General features: G+C 33.7%; 1 protein-coding gene across 19 annotated transcripts in view; it reads left to right on the top strand.

Moving 5' to 3' along the window:
- The window catches only part of NEK1 (NIMA related kinase 1), a 228,597-nt gene that overhangs the window by 80,341 nt on the left and 128,471 nt on the right, over nucleotides 1-19,785 (top strand). For 12 of the 19 annotated variants that reach the window (XR_012016397.1, XM_072795971.1, XM_072795954.1 and 9 more), the window contains exons 13-18: nucleotides 2,387-2,446; nucleotides 2,685-2,744; nucleotides 2,839-2,886; nucleotides 3,054-3,128; nucleotides 9,007-9,170; nucleotides 18,446-18,548. Coding sequence is in view for 18 of the 19 variants with exons in the window: in XM_072795971.1 (XP_072652072.1) it covers nucleotides 2,387-2,446; nucleotides 2,685-2,744; nucleotides 2,839-2,886; nucleotides 3,054-3,128; nucleotides 9,007-9,170; nucleotides 18,446-18,548 (510 nt within the window). In the remaining variant the exon portion in view is untranslated. The other 7 variants (XM_072795958.1, XM_072795959.1, XM_072795963.1 and 4 more) reach the window with 5 other exon arrangements.

Genomic DNA, 19,785 nt, shown 5'->3' with positions numbered 1-19,785 from the left:
AAAACTAATGTAGATGGAAACAATAATATAGATAAATCCCCAAAACAATATTAATCAACAGAAGCAAGATACAAAAGAATATGTATTGTTCATATGAATTCTATTCATATAAAACTCAGAATCAGAAAAAGTACTAAACTATTGTTTAGGAAGATACATGTAAGGAACAAAACAATAAAGAAAAGCAAGATGGTAGTTAAAAAAGTCAGGGTGGTGGTTACCTCTGTGATAGAGGTAGGACTTGTGGAGACACATGGAGAGCTTCTGGGTGTTGGTTTGACTTGGATTTTAGCCACTGGGGTATTTATTTTTGCTAACATCTTTGTGAATCTTTTATCTACTTTCCTATTGGTGACTTTATATCCCAGTTAAAAAAAAAAAAAGAAAGAAAAGAAAAGAGGGATGGTTATGTGGACTAGAATAGAGAATTCCAGAAACTGACCCTTATGTGTGTGAATTTGTTATATGATATATGAGGCATTTTATTTTATTTTATTTTATTTTTATTTTTATTTTTTTTTAATATATGAGGCATTTTAAAGCAGTGGGGAAAAAGAATGTATCAGCCAATAAATTGTTAGGAGGTAATTGAATTTCCTAGAGAAAAACTTAGATTCCCAGCTCATTCTATGAATAAAAATTTATTTTAGATGGATCTAAAAACAAAAATCTAACTACAAACATTTAAAAATCTAAGTTAAAGATCTAAATATAAAAAGAAAACTAAGCAGCAGAAACAAAATGTAATATCGAGGTCTAAAAGTGGAACCAACCCAGTTATCTATCCCTAGAGGAATGCTAAAATTAATTATATCCATTGTATGGAATATTGCCATTGTTAACTTGATTACTACAATGTGGAAATGTCAAGGAGCACTGTTCATAGTAAAAAGCATTTTTCTATCTAATAACACATTGTTATTACATTTATGTAAGCATAAAAAGCTAAAATTCTGTGTATGGACATAATTATGTATATATGTAAGTGTATATATTAAAGTGTGTCTTGGAAGGATATTCATGAAAATATTGATAGTGGTTACCTCTAGAAGTAGAGAGTGAAGTAGATTAACTTTTTACTCTTGCTTGAATTTTATAAAGTGAACATATATAACTACTTTTTAAAAAATTTATCTCTTCAATATTGGACTCTTTTTTTAAATCTTTTTTTTTTTTTTTAAGATTTTTATTTATTTATTCATGAGAGACAGAGAGAGAGAGAGAGAAAGAGAGAAAGGCAGAGACACAGGCAGAAGGAGAAGCAGGCTCCATGCAGGGAGCCTGACGGGGACTCGATCCCGGGTCTCCAGGATCACACCCTGGGCTGAAGGTGGCGCTAAACTGCTGAGCCACTGGGGCTGCCCAATATTCGACTTTCTAAATGACATTCTACTTTCATATTAGAAAAACTGAAACTGAAAATTAACATCTGTATCTGAGGACAGAACTTTATTTCATGATTGGGGGTGAGCCCTTTTCCTAGTTTCTTTGAACTTAAGGTTTCTTTTTGTTTAACAAACACCATGTCAAACACAACAGTCATTCTTTTATTTTTAGGGATTACATATATATATATATATATAATTTTTAGAGTTTATATATATATATATATGTAGAGAGAGAGAGAGAGAGAGAGAGATTTTGTTTTGTTTTTTCCTGCTCTAATCTTTATTATCTCCTGGCTTTGGACCATGTTCTTTTTCTAGCTCATTTAGATATAAGGTTAGGTTCTGTTTTTGAGATTTTTCTTATTTCTTGGGGTAGACCTATATTGCTATAAACATCCCTTTTAGAATAGCTTTTGCTTTATCCGAAAGATTTTGGACTGTTTTCATTTTCATTTGTTTCCATATATTTTTTTTTATTTCTCTTTGAATTCTTGGTTGACTCATTCATTGTTTAATAGCTTCTTATTTAGCTTCCATGTATTTATGTTTTTTCCAGAGTTTTTCTTGTGATTGATTTCTAATTTCATACTATTGCAGTTGGAAAGGATGCATGATATGGTTTTAATCTTTTTAAATTTATTGAAACTTGTTTTGTACTCTAACATTCTGGAGAATGTTGCATGTGCACTTGAAAAGAATGTGTATTCTGAGGTTTTTGGACAGAGTGTTTTGTATGTATCTGTTAGGTACATCTGGTCTAATGTGATTTCTAAAGCTACTGTTTCCTTGTTGATTTTCTGTCTGGATGATCTATCCATTGATGTAAGTAGGTATTAAAAGTTCCCTACTACTATTGTATTAATGTAGGGATAATATATTTTGAAATAGTCATGGCAGTATTTGGCTTTACCTTTTTATTTTAAATTTCCATAAATTTGAATTTCTCAGATAGGTACCTCAAAATCTTTGTCTAATTTATAGTTTTACTTTTTATCCAGGCCCATCAAATTCCAGTGAAGAAAGTGAATCCTGGAGAAGAAAGGAGGAAAATGTTTGAGGTATAAAGACATCTGTCTGCTTATTTTAAAGCTTTGCCAAAACAATTCTAAGGAACAAAATCTTATAAAACCTTCAAACCTTTCCTCCTTATTTCTTTCAAACAAATAAACCTTTAACTTAATTTTTTTTCTCCTAATCTCTCTGGGCATACCTGTATCATTGGTATACTAATTTTCCTTATGAAACTAGAAAAAGTAGGAATTATTATTGATAAAAATGTTCTTTTTTTCATTTAAGGAAGCAGCAAGAAAGAGAAGGTTGGAATTTATTGAAAAAGAAAAGAAACAAAAGGATCAGGTAGTTTTTTTGCTTTTATTTTTCTTCCCTTGCCAAGCTGTAGACAATAATAGTTTCAAGAGTTCTAAGAAGTTTGTCTTTAAAATTGTTACAGATTAGTTTAATGAAGGCGGAGCAGATGAAAAGACAGGAAAAGGAAAGGGTAAGAGGATAATCCATTTTTTCATGGTACATTCCACCCCCTCCCCACACACATACTTTTTTTTCCCTAAAGGAATACACTGATTTCCATTATGTTAGTAAATGTATTTCATGTATTTTATGTTAAATACTTGAAATTGTGTTTTGTTTGTTTCTTTTCCCTAAAAGTTGGAGAGAATAAATAGGGCCAGGGAACAAGGATGGAGAAACGTGCTAAGTGCTGGTGGATGTGGTGAAGTAAAGGTAGGCATTTGATACCAGTATGGTTACACTACTGTAGTTTTTCCTCCAGTTTCATCTTGCTCTTTGAAATGTGTATAACTGGCTTTTTTGATGGGGGAGGGATTAACTTTTTACCTAGAATTCTTCATCTATCATGACTTCTTAGTTTTCCTGCATGTATTTGATATATAATTTGTATTGATGACTAATATCTGACACTGTTAAATTGTTTAAAAAGTTTGTAAAGGCTATGATATACCATTCCTTCCAGAAGAATCTTTTTTTATATCAAACAAAATTTATCACACTTCTGCCTGAAATCCTTCTGTTGCTTCATCTAGCCTTAAAGATTAAGTTTTCATAAGATCCTTATTGTCCCTGCCAATCTCTCTAAGCTCATTTCCATCCATTCCCTACCACAGGCTGTGTGCTCAAGCGAGGCGGAACTAAAGACCATGCTTGTATTGTAGTTTTCTTATTGTGTGTAGCCTGGCAAATCTCTGCTCTGTGTTTCTCTTGATAGCACCACTTCCTCCCTCTACTCTCAATCCCACATCCAACCATTTACCTAGATAACAGATTACCTAGCTAACCCCTTACCTAGATATGTTAATTCAAACATTGCTTTTGAGTAGATCCAGACTCTATAACCTTGGGCAAGTTACTTAACTTTTCTGAGCCTCAGCTTCTTTCTTTAAAAAAAAAATTTCAAGAACAATTTCTTTCTTTGTTTTGCTTATCTGAATCTTATATTCCCTTTTTGCTCTTATAGTGTCCATTATGTATCTGTTAGGCTGAATTCTAAGATGGTCCCCCAAATATAAGGGATAACTTGTAATTCCCTTGAGTGTGGGTGGAACTCTATGAAGAGGGTAGTAGTGTAGCTCCCTTGATTAGGTTATGTTACATGGTTAATAGTGATGGGATAGTCACTCCTAGGATTACAGTTGACGTTTGATGAGATTTCCTCATAGCAGATTGGAAGGGAAGTAGAAAGTCTGAGAGACATGCTACTGCTGGCCTGGAGAGAAGCATTCAATTTGCAGGGAAGTATAGGTGGCTTTTATGAATTGATAGTGCCAACAACTAGCAAGAAAGTAGTGACCTTAGCATTATGGCCACAAGGAAATGAAGGATCCAGTGGACATAGAAGAGGATCCTGAGCCTCAAATGATAATTGCAGTTCTGGCTGACACCTTGATTGCTCCCTGGTGAGATCCTGAGCAGAGACCCAGCTAACCATATCCAGATTCCTGAGCCGGGGAAACAGTGAGATAATAAATGGATATTGTCTTAAGCTGCTAAATTTGTGGTGATTTGTTACACAGCAATAAAAAATGAATATACTTTTATTCCTCTGTATTATAATTTTAATGTATGTCATCCAGTCAACTTTTAGTCAACATCTCTTTAAACTGCTCCGATCAAGCTCATTATACTTGGTATTTAGGGATGCAATATTGTCAAATTGACTTGATTACCATTTTTATTTCTTTTCCCCAAAAGTTATGATTTGAATAAAAGTTTGTTTTATTTAGATATGTGTGTTCTGTCCTGGCTTTCTTGATTTTTCATATTACGTATTATTAATTTAGTAAAAGTCAATTTTTCTAAATCTGTATTAATATATTACACTATTTTTAGTAATATAATTTAATCTTTAATATTATACTTTACCATTTTGTATTGTATTATCTTCTTTCCTCAGAAGTAGAATTTACTGATGTGGGAGATAAAGGCAGAAGAAAAATTATTAAATTTCCTTACTACCTACACTCCAAAGATGGAGTGTTCTGTATGTATCTGTTAGGTACATCTGGTCTAATGTGATTTCCAAAGCTACTGTTTCCTTGTTGATTTTCTGTCTGGATGATCTATTCATTGATGTTAAATAGATGTTAAAAGTTCCCTACTACTATTGTATTAATAATGTAGGGATATTTTGAAACAGAGTCATGGCAGTATTTGGTTTTACCTTTTTCTTATTTTAAATTTCCATAAATTTGAATTTCTCAAATAAGTACCTCAAAATCCTTATCTAATTTGTAGTTTTACTTTTTGTCCAGGCCCATCAAATTGAAACAGGCAGAGTGACATTCCGCTAGGGATTCAACTGCCTCGATGTTAATACTTTGCTAAGGGCAACCGATAATCTTAGCCCAATCCCCAGGACCCTGTAAGTCTACTTCAACATATAAAAATTCCTTTGGAAACTTCCTTTATCTCTACCCTAACCATTTCGATTTTTGTTGGCAGTCACCCCCAAGCATATGACCCACTGATATACATCAGAAAGGTCTCATGACTGAGTTTTTACTAAACAATAATAAATGACCTTTCCCAACAATAGCTAGCCCCCTCAGGATCCTGGAAACCTTGTTTCCATAATACCCTGGAGACTTTATAGTATCCCTAACTCCCTCCTGACTTGCAAGTATATCATGGGCCACGCCTCATGACTCCACTGCAGCTCTTTCTGCCCATGGGTCTTGTCCCTGTGCTTTAATAAAACCACCTTTTTGCACCAAAGGGATTTCAAAAAATCTTTCTTGGCTGTTGGCTTCCAAGCCTAACATCTTTCCTACATCATTTACTACCTCCTGAATGACAAGAAATGACTCAGAATTTGACCCATTCTAAAATAACTAACTCCATATCTTACCTGATTGGAAACCAATTAAAGTGTAGGTCTTCACATCTTGTCAAGCACTTTTTTTTTAATTTATTTATTTGACAGAGAGAGAGAGAGTGAGCGAGCGTGTGAGCAAGCGCACAAGCAGGGGGAGCTTAACCACCCAGGTGCCCCTTGTTAAGCATTTTATATCAAGTACAGGGTTAGTGTTCAGAAGTCAATTATTTTTTCTTCTCCTTTTGCATGTATCTTCTATGCAATAAAATGTCTTTTTTTCCTGTGATATCTAAAGCTATATTTAATCCTGAAATCCAATTTAATCAATGTTGTTTGATAACTGATTATGACAGTTCTTCAACAGAATTACATAGTATGTGCTTAATAGATTTCTGCATCATTTTATAAATTTCTATAATGCTTGCATTGAGGATTAATAAAACTATTTCCTGTGACTTAATGCAGATTCTTTGTTTCTGTACTTATTTCCCATGGGGTTTGAAGTATTTAACTTCTTAGGTTGTTTTCTGTATAGTTGATAGGGACCTGGAGGTTCAGTATAGCGTCAATCAAATTAAAGAGATCCCCTAAATAAAGATAAAACAAACATTAAGGGAAATGTTTTTTTTTTTTTTTTTTTTTTTTTTTAGATTTTATTTTTTCATGAGAGACAAGGGGGGGAGAAGCAGACACATAGGCAGAGGGAGAAGTAGGCTACCTGTGGGGAACTCAAAGCAGGACTCTATCCCAGGACTCTGGGATCACAACCTGAGCTAAAGGCAGATGCTCAACCACTGAGCCACCCAGGTGCCCAAGGGAAAGATTTCAAAATTAATACTACTATTGTATGCTTCTAATAAGGCATTATTCACAGTACGAATAACCAACTATCTGATTATTTACTGTCTACAAAATTTGGGATTGGTTTATCTGTTTCTGATGTATCTCTTATAAACGTGTGTTTAAAAAGATTATGAAATGTTCCACATACATAGTTTGATCATATGGTGAACATAATATGTAAGAAGTGTATCTGTTGAAAATATATTGGAATACTACTCAGCAATAAAAAGGAATAGCCTGTTAATACATTCAGCAACATGGATCGATCGAAAACATACTGGGTTAAAGAAGCGAGACCTAAGAGGCAGTCCAATCTATGACAGAGCAGATCAATGGTTGATGGACATAGGCTACGAAATAACCTGAAGGAACTTTTGGGGGGTAATGGATATGCTTTTGATTGTGGTAATGGTTATGCAAGTGTATGTATTTGTCAAAACTCATCCACCTGTGCTTACAATTAGTTAAGGTGATTTTTGAAAGATCATATTGCTTCAGTGTTCTAGTACAATATTTTCAGCATAGCCATCTTCAGAGATGTTAGCATACTTTCGTTTTTGCTAAAGAGAAACATTAGAAAACTCAAATTCAAATCAAGGTGGTATTAACACCAGATTAAACTCAGAGAATAACCAATCTCATAGGAGATGCAACTGCCTTTTATTAGAATTGTGATTCTTGCCTTGAGAGACACGTTTTGAAGATGTGTGAGGATTCCTTTAATGGGGTTTCCTGCCTAATTAGTTATCTTCCCTATTTTTGACAACTTTGATCTCTTGCTACTCAAACATCTTTAATCAGTTATCTGTATTCGCCTCAAGTTTTGTTTTTGTTTTTTTTTTTTAACTCATGCTTCTCATTATCTGCAACTTACTGAGTCAAGATTTTATCTCATAGGTAGGTACACTGACATTTGTTTGATTCTGGTATTGTTCTTTGCATCTTTTCTTAGATTTCTTCCTATCACTTGGAAGCTCTTGTTCTTTTACTTGTCAGTATTCTAGTTTCTGTTTTCATCAACTTCTCCCCCAAAATCGGTTTTGAAATGCTACCACTCAACTTGAGTCATAACAGTTTGTTTTATTTTCAGTGTTGTTGACCTCTGCATTTGAGGTTTCTGATTTCTTCTTGATAGTGAAATTCTTTCACCATGACTTGTGCAGCATTACACAGTTACTTTTAGTCTTTTCCTTGTCTGACATCTCTGTTTTCTAACCATGAGTTTTCCACACACATGAGTTCTTATGTCTCAGTAATTGTGACCTTATGTCTGCCTTTATCCAGTGTCATTTTTGGAGAGAATCCACGACTCCCTTCCCTTTTTCATTGATTGCCTTTCATTATGTCTAGGTTTGTGGCTTAGTGTCAGTGCAGTAAGCCTTTCAATTGGTTCCTCTACCTTATTCTCTCCCTTTTCCTGCTCATCGTGCGTAATTTGACTCACCTTCTAAAAACTGTTTTGTTACGCTACTCCTGTCAGAAAGTTTATATATACTTTCTGTTGTCTTTCATTATATGAACTCAAAGGGTTGATATAGTAGTTAGATATACCAGCCTTTTATGACCAATACCTGCCTTCTATTTGTGTTTGTTTGCATACTCACTTCCTCCTCCTGCTGTCAACACCCAAATATTATACGTACATTGCTTATTTTTACTTTAATACCCTGGCTCATATTTAATCATTCAATCTCTCTTTGTTACATTGCTTTCAAGGTTGGGTTGAACAGTATCTTTTTCCAGTGCCTTTTTTTTCCTTTAAAAAGAATTTTTACTTCTGATAAGTTTTTTTTTTCTATTTTGTGAGAGTTGCTCAGTCTCAGTACTTACTACTTTAGAGTGTGACTGTTGCCATTCATTTACCATAGGCATTTCTAGTTTTGTGTTTTGTTTCTTAACTTGTTTATAAACTGATTAAGGATAGATATGATGTTTTGCTTTTTTTAAACTTAAATCTAGCATGTTTCAGTGGTATTTAAGTCTTTACCATTTGTTGAATTGAAGGATTTGAGGTATATTAAATGCCAGCTGTAAATGTTTTTGTTAAATATAATTTTGAGTGTTACTAAAGTAGGCTCAGCTTTACTTGTAAGCTATATATATATTTAAATGTAATAGAATGGCATCATAAAATGTGTCCTAGAAACTTGTTTCAAAACTTAAGACTGGACTTTACAATATTTAAGACTTTAATGTCTTTTTATGTTTTCGTTAAATTATGCTTTATTATTGGTAACAAAGTATACTACTTTTTGAATGCTATGTTGTAGTAGGAAAACATTTTGCTATAGGTTGTTTATTAATATGTTCAAATTAGCTAATTGCTTTTTAAAAGTCAAGTGTTGAAAAAAAACTTTTTCTGAGGGTAGTACAGGCCTTTTGGGCCTTATGAGATAAACATGTGAGAGCTCTTTGTTTAATTCCTAGGCTCCCTTTTTTGGCAGTGGAGGGGCAGTGGCTCCATCATCTTTTTCTTCTCGAGGACAATATGAACATTACCATGCTATTTTTGATCAAATGCAGCAACAAAGAGTAGAAAATAATGAAGCGAAATGGAAAGGAGAAATATATGGCCGAAGACATCCAGAAAGGTATGGCTTTGTTCTGCAAAAGTTGCTTATGTTTTGCTTCAGAGAAAATAATGAAAGTCATTTTGCATGTTTAACTACAGAGGAATTTCATCTGAAATACATTCAGGATTTCGTAATGGGGCTAGAGGTCATCACTATTTCCCAAATGCTGATGCTTTTAGAAAATCTTTGAATAGACTGAAGATTATGTCTAAACAAGCCAGTATAAGCAGGTTAAACTGTGGTGATCCATAAATTCATTCTTTTGCGTAATTTTGTCTTATGTCTTGTATAACTTAGTTGCTTTACTTTGTGGGTGTCTTCTGTATTGATTACACAGAATATTTTTTTGCCTTCTGGATGCATAATTTTATCAGGTGGAAAATTTGGTCTTTGATTACATTTGACAAACATGTAGCTCTTGAATTCAGCCTACTTTTTGTAACTTATATGTTATAGGCTGAATATACTTATTTAAAATAACATGTGATAGTATCAGTTTGAGCCAACAGATGGTTGTAATAATCTCACCCACTTGCCTCAAATGAATCAGCATATATTTAAATGGAATCATACTTTATGCAGAATTCCAAAGCATGCTTTTTTGTCTTTTTTTTTCTTCATCACTTAGAATCCCACTTTTCTCTTTGTTGTTTTAACTTGTTTCTTATATTTGTCTCTGATTGATGGCTCGCTACATCTTATTCATCAGATTTTCCTTTTCTTCCATTGAATTAATTTAATATATAGCAGTCAGCGGTTTTAATTTGCATGGTTCCTTTTTTCTTAAGTATGCATACATGTTTTCTTAGTATTCCCATTCCTTCTATAAAACATGTGGTTAAAAAAGCAGAGATCATTTTATGAAAATTTAATCACATTTCCTTTTTCTTGTCATTTTAAGGGGAATACTTTTGATTATAATAAAAATCTTTATGATCCCCCTCAATTATAAAAGATGTTTAAAATGTAAGTAAACAGAGACACCTGGATGGCTCGGCGGTTGAGTGTCTGCCTTTGGCTCAGGGTGTGATCCCGGAGTCCTGGGATCCAGTCCCACATGAGTCCCACATCAGGCTCCCTGCACGGAGCCTGCTTCTCCCTCTGTCTGTCTCTGCCTCTCTTTCTCTCTCTCTCGAATAAATAAATAAAATCTTTAAGAAATAAAATGTAAGTAAGCAGAGGTAAATGAATGAGGTGAATATAAATTAACATTATGAATTATACACAGTAGGCCAACACATTAGAGTCTGTTCTTGAGAAAGGAAGGCTACCAACTCTTGATATGCATTTTTTTTTTTTTTGATGAAATGGGAAAGTAGATTTTCTATGTGGCTTTTATCCTGTGGTGTTATGGATCTAATATTTAATTTTGTTTTATTTTATATTAAATCTAAAGTAAATAAATATAGTATAAAGAAAATAGGGAAAACTTGTTATGCTTCTTCACACTGTTCAACTTCCAGAATGTTTCTTGGTTCTTTGCAATTGGAATGACAAATAATGGACTACATTGGGCCATTTGAATCAAACTCTTATTATAACCTTGAAATATTTGCATATATTTGAGTTTCAAATTGTCTTAAATGGCTACTTCTTCCTCTATACCACATCTTCCAATCTTTGTTTTGCATTAGTTATAGTTTCACTGTTTTAATTTTCAGTTTTTAAATTATTTGTGGTTGTAAGATCATTTTTATTTCATTTATATCAACTCAGTGAGCTTAGCAGTACTCAGACATATACATTTTCTTATGTTGTATGAAATTATTGTTGTTCTTATTAATGATGGTGGGTATTATTGAATGCTTATTATATACCAAGATGTATTTATTTGTCACAGTAATCCTTTGAATTAGATATTATTCTTTTAATAAAGATGAAGAAATTAGGATTTACAGAGAATTAAAACTTGTGCATGGTTAGGCATCTAGTAAATGGTAGAGCTCAGATTTAAACTAAGTATATCTGAATGTAGACTTCTCTTTAAACCCTCTCTTAGAAGATTTATCAGCTTCTTGAGATACTTCTAGTGAACAAGCTAAAAAATTACTGCTTTAGTTGGTTATAAAATTTGGAAATATTGGGTACTTTAAACAATATGGTATCAGTAGCTGCATGAACTTTGATATGTACTGAGTGAATTTATTTTTATTTGAGGACATGGAAAATAGAAAAGTTGGCAGAAAATTAAAGATCATCAAGTATCATATAATTTCAAAAAGCATATTCTGTAAATTACACCAGTTTTCTTCATGTCAGGCCTTGGCAAGATTGAAAAAATGTCTGCAAACATCTTAGGAGGAAGCACTCATCACTCTGACAAAGTATAAATTCATACGGAATAGATTATGTCAAATATACCTTTATATTTTTTTTTTTGTTGTTAGGGTTATAGGGTAGAACTTTAGTTCTCAAACTGTGTGGTGAGGCAACCTGGAGCATCATGGTGCCTTGAATATTTTATAATTTTGAAGGAAACAGCTATATCTTTTGGCAAACTGCAGACCACTACTCTTAAACAGTTTGGACCTAACTAATAAATGGAACTTCTAGGTATTTCTCTTGGCGTAGAGGCATTGTAAAAAAATTAATTAGATACTTGGTAGAGTAGATAGACTTCAGCAATATATTGTTTATATTTACAGGGTGCTGATTATTGTTCTTATGTCACCCAAATAAAATTTTAGAGGCTTGTCCTCAAACCTTTATTTTTAAGGGGGGCACTAGAAAAAAACATTTAAAGGATACAGTCATCATATTTCCAGAAGATATAAAGTGGAAATTGTAAATATGTGGTATGATTGATCAGGAAACAAGATAATCTTAAGTAGACCATAGCTACAACAAACTTGAATTGAATAAAATTTAACAGGAATAAATTTAATGTATTTTGAATCTAAAGAATTATCTGACCAAATAAATAAATACTTGAAAAAGGTTTATTAATAGCATAAATTTTTTAAAAAATTGAACTAACAACCCTTCCTCGCCCTCTGGCAAGAGCTACAGGCAGAGAGAAGCTCCCCCACAGGGAGCCTAATATGGGACTTGCTCCCAGGACCCCAGGATCAATCACTCCCTGAGCCAAAGGCAGATGCTCAACCACTGAGCCACCCACCCAGGTGCCCCCCCCCCCTTTTTCCGCAGTGTGGAGCCTAACATGGGACTTGAACTCATGACCCCTGAGATCAAGACCTGAGCTGAGATCAGGAATCCAGGGGTGTGGGGGGCACCTGGGTGGCTCAGTTGGTTAAGTCCAACTCTTGATTTTGACTCAGGTCATGATCTCAGGGTTGTGAGATCAAGCCCTGCATTGGGATCAGCACTCCAAAGTCCTCTCTAGATTCTCCCTCTCCCACTTCCCACTACATGCACTTTGTCTCAAATAAATCTTAAAAGAAAAAGACACTTAACTGAGTGAGCTATGTATGTGCCCCAAAAGAATGGACATTTTAATGTGAAAAAAGTAGGATGACATAGTCTTAGAATACAGATTATCCTGTGGATTTAATAAATTTGGATTTGTAGAAATTAGGTACTCATTTCTTTATATTACTGACACCTATTGAAAACTTTTTGAGAGAATACCACTGGTCAGAGAATGAATCTGGCTAGTCACTATGTTGTTCTAACCCTCAGTTAGGCCTTGGAGATGCTCTCACACCTGGACACATGTCTCTGTAGTAGAAATGAGCCTATGTGAAGAGGCCTCAAGGCTGATTTGAGCCTTCCCTCCCTTGGTCGTTGCTTGGATAGCTGCAGAGGGAGCTTTTTGGGCACCCTTCATCTCTCTTACCATTACCTTTGATCCACTACTATCATCGTAAGTTTATTTTTTAAATTTGTACATGTTAATGTGATCAGGTCTCAACAAAACCTTGACTTTATGAGCAAGCCATTCTGTCTCATTAGGGTACCTTTACAACTGCTTTTTTTTTCTTTCTTTTTTAATATGTTGATTTTACAGTTTAATACTGAGTAAAATTTATTTCTCTTAATTTCAGTTCCTGGTAGAGTATATATTCACAATAGGTTAAATTAGGGAAAAAGAAACAAGTTTATTTTTTTTTTTTTAAAGATTTTATTTATTCATGATAGTCACAGAGAGAGAGAGAGAGAGAGAGAGGCAGAGACACAGGCAGAGGGAGAAGCAGGCTCCATGCACCGGGAGCCCGACGTGGGATTCGATCCCGGGTCTCCAGGATCGCGCCCTGGGCCAAAGGCAGGCGCCAAACCGCTGCGCCACCCAGGGATCCCAAGAAACAAGTTTAAATGTGTATCAAGATTTGCTTCTCTCCTGCAAACTCCTTGTAAATGAGAAAAATAATAGAAAAGCCTTGAAGCTAGTATAATTATATTCTGCTATAAGAATATAAGTGCCCTTATCTTTTATAACTAGTAATCATTGGTGTAAGGAAAAGACTAACTGCTGTGTGTATGATATTCTCCTAATTCCATGCTTCATGATACTGATGGTCTCATATTTATGTATATGCTATAATCCTTTTCCACTGTCAGGGTTCAACGTTTACAATTCCCTCAAACTTAAGCTATTCTCTTTGCCCCTCAGTGTTTTGCTTTCCTCAGAAGGATTTATTCTTTTCCCCCTTCTCATCCTTAAGTTCCCTTTTAATATTGCTTCCTTTGCTAAGTTCAAGACTGTTCACATATTTCCTATTTTAAAAATGCTGGATGCTAACTACCTTGTCATCTCCCTTTCACATAGGATTCTTTTTTTTTTTTTTTTTTTAAGATTTTATTTAAGAGAAAGAGAACACTAGTGGCGGGGGTGGGGGGGCGACAGAGGGACAGGGAAGAAGCAGGCTCCCTTTTGAGCCTTTTTGAGCAGGGAGGATAGCATGGGGCTCCATCCCAGGACTCTGGGATCATGACTGAGCAGAAGGCAGATGCTTGACCAGTGGAGCCACCCAAGTGCCCCATGCGTAGAATTCTTACCCAAACATTCATACCTCTCTTCTCTCCCATTGTTCATGGAAAAAGGAAACCCAAAGGAAAATCACAAGTAGGTTTTTTGTCTTGTTTTCCTACTTGCCAAAGTGATACAGGTTAGTTTCAGAAATATTGAGAAATTAGACTTACTTATATTTCCACCATGTAGAATTACCATGACTAGGAGAAGTAGAGGAACAGATTTTAGCTCAATACGAGGGTTGTCCAATGGGTGGGCCATTGTGGGATTTAATGCCTGTGCTCAAACTGAAACTATTAAACTAGAGGTTTAAATGACCATGTGTCAGGTATATCCAGATAGCAATAGAGGAATACTTTATTCAGCAAGAAGTTAGACTAATCAATACTTAAGATCTCCAATTTAAATATGATTTTTTTGTCTTGTACTTTTTAGTGGGTATTGGCTTTAAGGAACATTTTCTCCATACTGTCATAACATCTAGTTTTATTGTAATTTGTATGTTATTGTCTGTCCTGGTGACTTCTTTTCCCTGATTCAAACTGAATTGGCAAATTGAAACTTATGGTCAACTTTTTCTTTTTGGTCAACTTTTTCTAATTCTCTTTTCCCTATATATTGGATCCTCACTATTTGCCTGCTCCCCTTCTTATGGCTTTACTTCTCCTCTTCTCTTATCAGTAATTCTGGCTAGTCTGACTGTGCTTATATATGTCTTAATACATTTCTTCAATTAGCTTTTTTTAAAGGCTTTTTTTTAGAGCAGTTTTAGGTCCACAGCAAAACTAAAGGAGAAGGTACAGAGATTTTCCATATATTATCCTTGTCTTCCCATTTACGAAGTCTTCCCCCTCATGAACATCTCCCACCAGAGTGGTACGCTGTTGAAGCTGATGAGCTTACATTCAGTTAGCTTTTTAATATTAGAATCTCTAGCCATATAAGACTATTTTATAAAACTACTGAGTGCCTCTTAACCTTTGTGCTTTATGGGTGCTTTTACTTTTCACGTCTTTTTCTCTCTATTGCATCATTTAATTTGGGTAAAGCTGACAGCAGTTCCATTCCATCAGATAGACATTATGCCACTTAAACAGAGGAGGAAGCTTAAAGAATAAACGCCCTACATTCTTTTCTCATTAACTCTGTACTACCCCAGCACTTCTACCTTAAACCATATTGATTCACTTTTTATTTCTCAGATTATTTCTTCTACCTAGATTGCTAGATAATTTTTGTGATGTTTTTAACTCTAAATCACTTACAATCATGTTTCAAACTTTAAAAATATCCTTTACCTATAAAGCATTTGATCTGTGGATGTTAAGTAATCTGCCCAGATGCCTTTATAATAAGAAAAGGAGAGAGAAAAGATACTCCTTTTTCCCTCTGTTTTCCAGATGAAAAAAGGAATTTGTGTTAGAATAATTACTTTTTAACACGTTTTAATGCCTCTGTATTTTACTTTGCAAATTCCTAATTTCTTACTATATAATTGTGGTTTATATAGTGTTTATGTTATCATTACTTTATTATTAATCTAGATTACTGCTTTACTGATTTTAAGTGAAATAATTTTAGAACTCAGGAGATGGAGAAGATAGTGTGTTTAATTTATCTAAAATAGTATGTGCCTGTGAATTCTTAATAATGTTTAATAAAGGAAATGACTATTAAATAAATCGACTATATACGGTTTATTTCCATGAATCTGGCACAAATAGTTTGTGTCAATAGTTTAGCAGTTTTACTATCTTAGATAGGAATAAGAATATGAGTATGGGTTTTTCTTTTTGGTGTACATGAAGTAGTAAACAAATGCATGTGAAAAATAAAGACAGTTTATAAGTTTTTAGATGTTATGAGAGGTCATAGAATCAAACTGATTTTATCCATTATTCTTTTAATAAGGTTTATTGCTCTCATTTTTGTATATTGAATCACTCTTGCATTTTGGAACTCTTTTTTTATACATATTTATGTCTTCAAAGACAGATATAATATTGGCAAATAGTTGACACTCTAAAGTATTTTTTAAACAAATGAGAGGGAAAAAGAGTCTACGACCATACTTCCTGGTATGAAGCCTGATCTTGTCTGTCCTGGGAAGCTAAGCAGGGTTGGTCCTGGTTAGTACTTGGATGGGAGAGGAAAGAGAAATAATAATGTTAAGCAAAAATCATTACAGATTTTAAGCTTGTGATTGAAAGCAGTGAGTTATATAAATTTGCTTATTTAAACAGGCTTAGGAAAAGACTACTCAGTGAAGCTAAATCTATAAATTATCTAAATAAATAGAACAGGAGTACTTTATATATTTAAATGGTTGAAAATCTATAAACCAAAACCATTATATATACAACCAGGTTTTAGTAAAATAATTCTGTGCACGTGTTGTATTAATATACACCAGTTGGGGGTTTCGACTGGCAGACATTGGACATAGTACCTTAAGATGGGGAAATCAAGCATGTTTTACTTCTAGAAAAGTTAGAGGTGCAGTCAGGATACACAGCACAGGGAACAGCAACTATATGTAATTGCAAGTGGTGATGTAAGTTTCTAGGACCCTCCAAAAGTGCCTTACCAGTAGACATACAGTTTCAGTCTGAGTGTCATATCCTCTTAAAGTTTATGGGCCTTCTTCAGGCCCAGCCTTATAGAAAGGGACTACAGCTGACTAGGTCACAGCCTTGCTTGGATATATGCAGGGAAATATCTTGCATCCAGACTAGATATTGATCTTATAATTATACAGCACATAATATGACTGCTAGAGGATAGTGCATGTGCACTACAGAGGCATAAACAAATTTCTCATTCATTATTCTTAATCTACTCAAACTACCATGGGTAATGTGAAGTACGTTTCTGAATTTGGTGATATGGAACTAGATTAAGGGTTAGCTACCTACATATACCTGACAGTCATAATAAAAGATTCTTAACCACCTATAGAAATGATCTAATCCTAGAAAATTCCAATGATGGAAATCAGGAAGTGTTTAAACCTATTGGAGGACAGAATAGACAGTATTTCATGTATCATTCAGGGCATAACTTACTTATGGTCTTAAAGAAAGGCTGTAGGAATTTTGTGTGCCTTTGTAGCCAAAATCTGAGTGGAAGCACAACTAATCACTTGCTTGTCTTTCTAACTCACCTCCAAAATTAACTGCAGTTGATACTATGCAATGAGTTATCTGATTATTGGGACTGGATTTTTTAAATTTATTTTTGTATCTTTCAAAATATGTAACAGGCATAATATGTAAAAGGCATAATGTATGTTAGATACAATAGAACAGGCACAGTATATTTAAATGTTCAATAAATATTATTTTTATATATTTTTTTAATTTGAGTTTTTAAAATAAAATTTTTGTTTAAATAGGAAGTGCACACAAGCAGGTGAGAGGGGCAGAGTTGGAGAAGGAGAGAGAATCTTAAACAGGTTCTTAAATTTAGCACAGAGCCTGACTTCGGCAGAGATTAATCTCATGACCCTGATTGAGATCATGACCTGAGCCAAAATCAAGAGGTGGACACTTAACCAATTGAACCACCCAGGCACCCTTGTATTTTTTATTTGTTGTCTAAGCTCAACATGTTTACTTTCTTTTATAATTGTCAGAGAAAGATACAGAAATACAACCTGTCCATTTTACTTTTAATAGTTATGATATTCAAGGAATTTAGACATTGCTTTTTAGTGTATTTTTGAAAACTCAAACTTTTTATTCATTGTTGAATTTATATTTCATTTTTGAAATTGCTATTATGCTGCTTTAATTTTACTTCAATGCTGTTTTTTTTAAGATTTTATTTATTTATTCATGATAGTCACACAGAGAGAGAGAGGCAGAGAGACACAGGCAGAGGGAGAAGCAGGCTCCATGCAAGGAGCCCGACGTGGGATTCGATCCCGGGTCTCCAGGATCGCGCCCTGGGCCAAAGACAGGCACTAAACCGCTGCGCCACTCAGGGATCCCTTCAATGCTGTTTAAAGAAGGTTCTTAGATAGGTACAGAGTTCTGAAATAAGCTGCACTATCGGAAACTATTGAGAATATTCTATAATTATAGTCCAAAATAATTTTATGTGTCTGTAAGTAGAATAGATTAAATAAATGTAAAAGAAATCTTGATAAGATTTGGAGTAGTATTAGTAATTTTACTTCTATTTATAATAGTAAAGAAAAATGATTTAGGTAGTAGATAGAAATATAGCGATTTCATTACAGGGGAAGGTTTTATTTCATTTTCTGCAACAAAGACAACATTTGGAATAAGGCTAATTTTTAATTTTTTGAGATATTTAATGTTCAAAGTTTCTGACTCTGCTATTTGTCCAAAATATTCAGGCAAAAGGGGCAACTAGCTGTGGAAAGAGCTAAACAAGTGGAAGAGTTCCTACAGCGAAAACGGGAAGCACGGCAAAATAAAGCTCGAGCCGAAGGACATATGGTATGATTTTTTTTTTTTTTGAGATTTTTGAGCATATTAATATTCAAAGTGAAGGTCTGGAACAAGGTAGGTATAAATGAATTCTAAATCTTTACAAACATTTACTCTAAAGATTTATAGAGTATAAAGTTATGATACACCTTAACTTCTGCTATATCTTTTATACCAAGGTGAAATTCTCTTGATGGTTAATTAGGAGTAAGTTCATAGTTGTATTCTTCCTTTTAAAAAGAGAAGTAGATATTTATATTAAAAGCAACCTAGATATTTATATTAAAACAAATGAATTGTTACATTGCTAGGATTGTTTTTTTTCATACATGCTTTTGGTTTTAAATACTTTTAAGTAGCAAAGATTTTTAAAGGAAAAATGGGAAACATTTCAATAAATATAAGTTTATGTATCTTCTCAAAAGCACATTAGAAGCAAAAGTATATTAAAATCTCCAGTTATGCCAGCTAACTAAATTAAGTCATGTATCCAAGAAAATAGTAACAGTTTTTAGGTAGTCTACTTAATGGTTTTGACTTGTAGAGATGCACAAATGCCTTTGACCTTTTGTCCACAGGACAGCTGATGATTCTATCAGCTTACCACACCATGAAGCGCCCTGCTAAATAGAAAATAGGTCAATTATATGATCATGTATTTTGATTAGGTTTATAACTATATAAGTGGTATCTTTGTGAGTTTATTTGTGTAATTATTTCAATTTAAGATATTTTTTCTTTGCAATAATATCAGTGAAAGATATTTAGATTTTTTAATGGTTACCTTTCATATTTTTAACACAGGTTTGTTTTTGAACTTTGGAATTAATCTGTATCTGTATCCTTCCTGTAGATAGTAGAAGAGAACCTTCTGATTTTTCTCTGACCCCATATCTCCAAAGATAATAGCATCCAGAATTTTAGTTACAGATTTTTTTTTTTTAGTTACAGATTTTAATTTAAAATATTTTAGAAAAATTATTAGGCTTGTCAAGATTTACATATTTCTTTCCTCATCATTACATACTGCTATTCTGTCCTCACTTTGTTTTTCTTTATGATGGAGAATACTCTGGCAATTCTTTTGGACAGAAACTTACCAAGATAAATTGGAAATGTATTTATTTGGTCCTCATGTTTAATGATAATTTGTATGATGGTCAGTTGGTGAATATGCTTAGCATTTGTAGGCCTGAAAAAATATTTTGCCTTCTTTTTTGAAAAATATTTCTAGTGAGTATATTAT

This window comes from Canis lupus, chromosome 24 (assembly GCF_048164855.1).
Source record: "Canis lupus baileyi chromosome 24, mCanLup2.hap1, whole genome shotgun sequence".
NCBI lineage: Eukaryota > Metazoa > Chordata > Mammalia > Carnivora > Canidae > Canis > Canis lupus.
The sequence above is the reverse complement of the archived record's forward strand: the minus strand, read 5'-3'. Positions and strand labels throughout refer to the sequence as shown.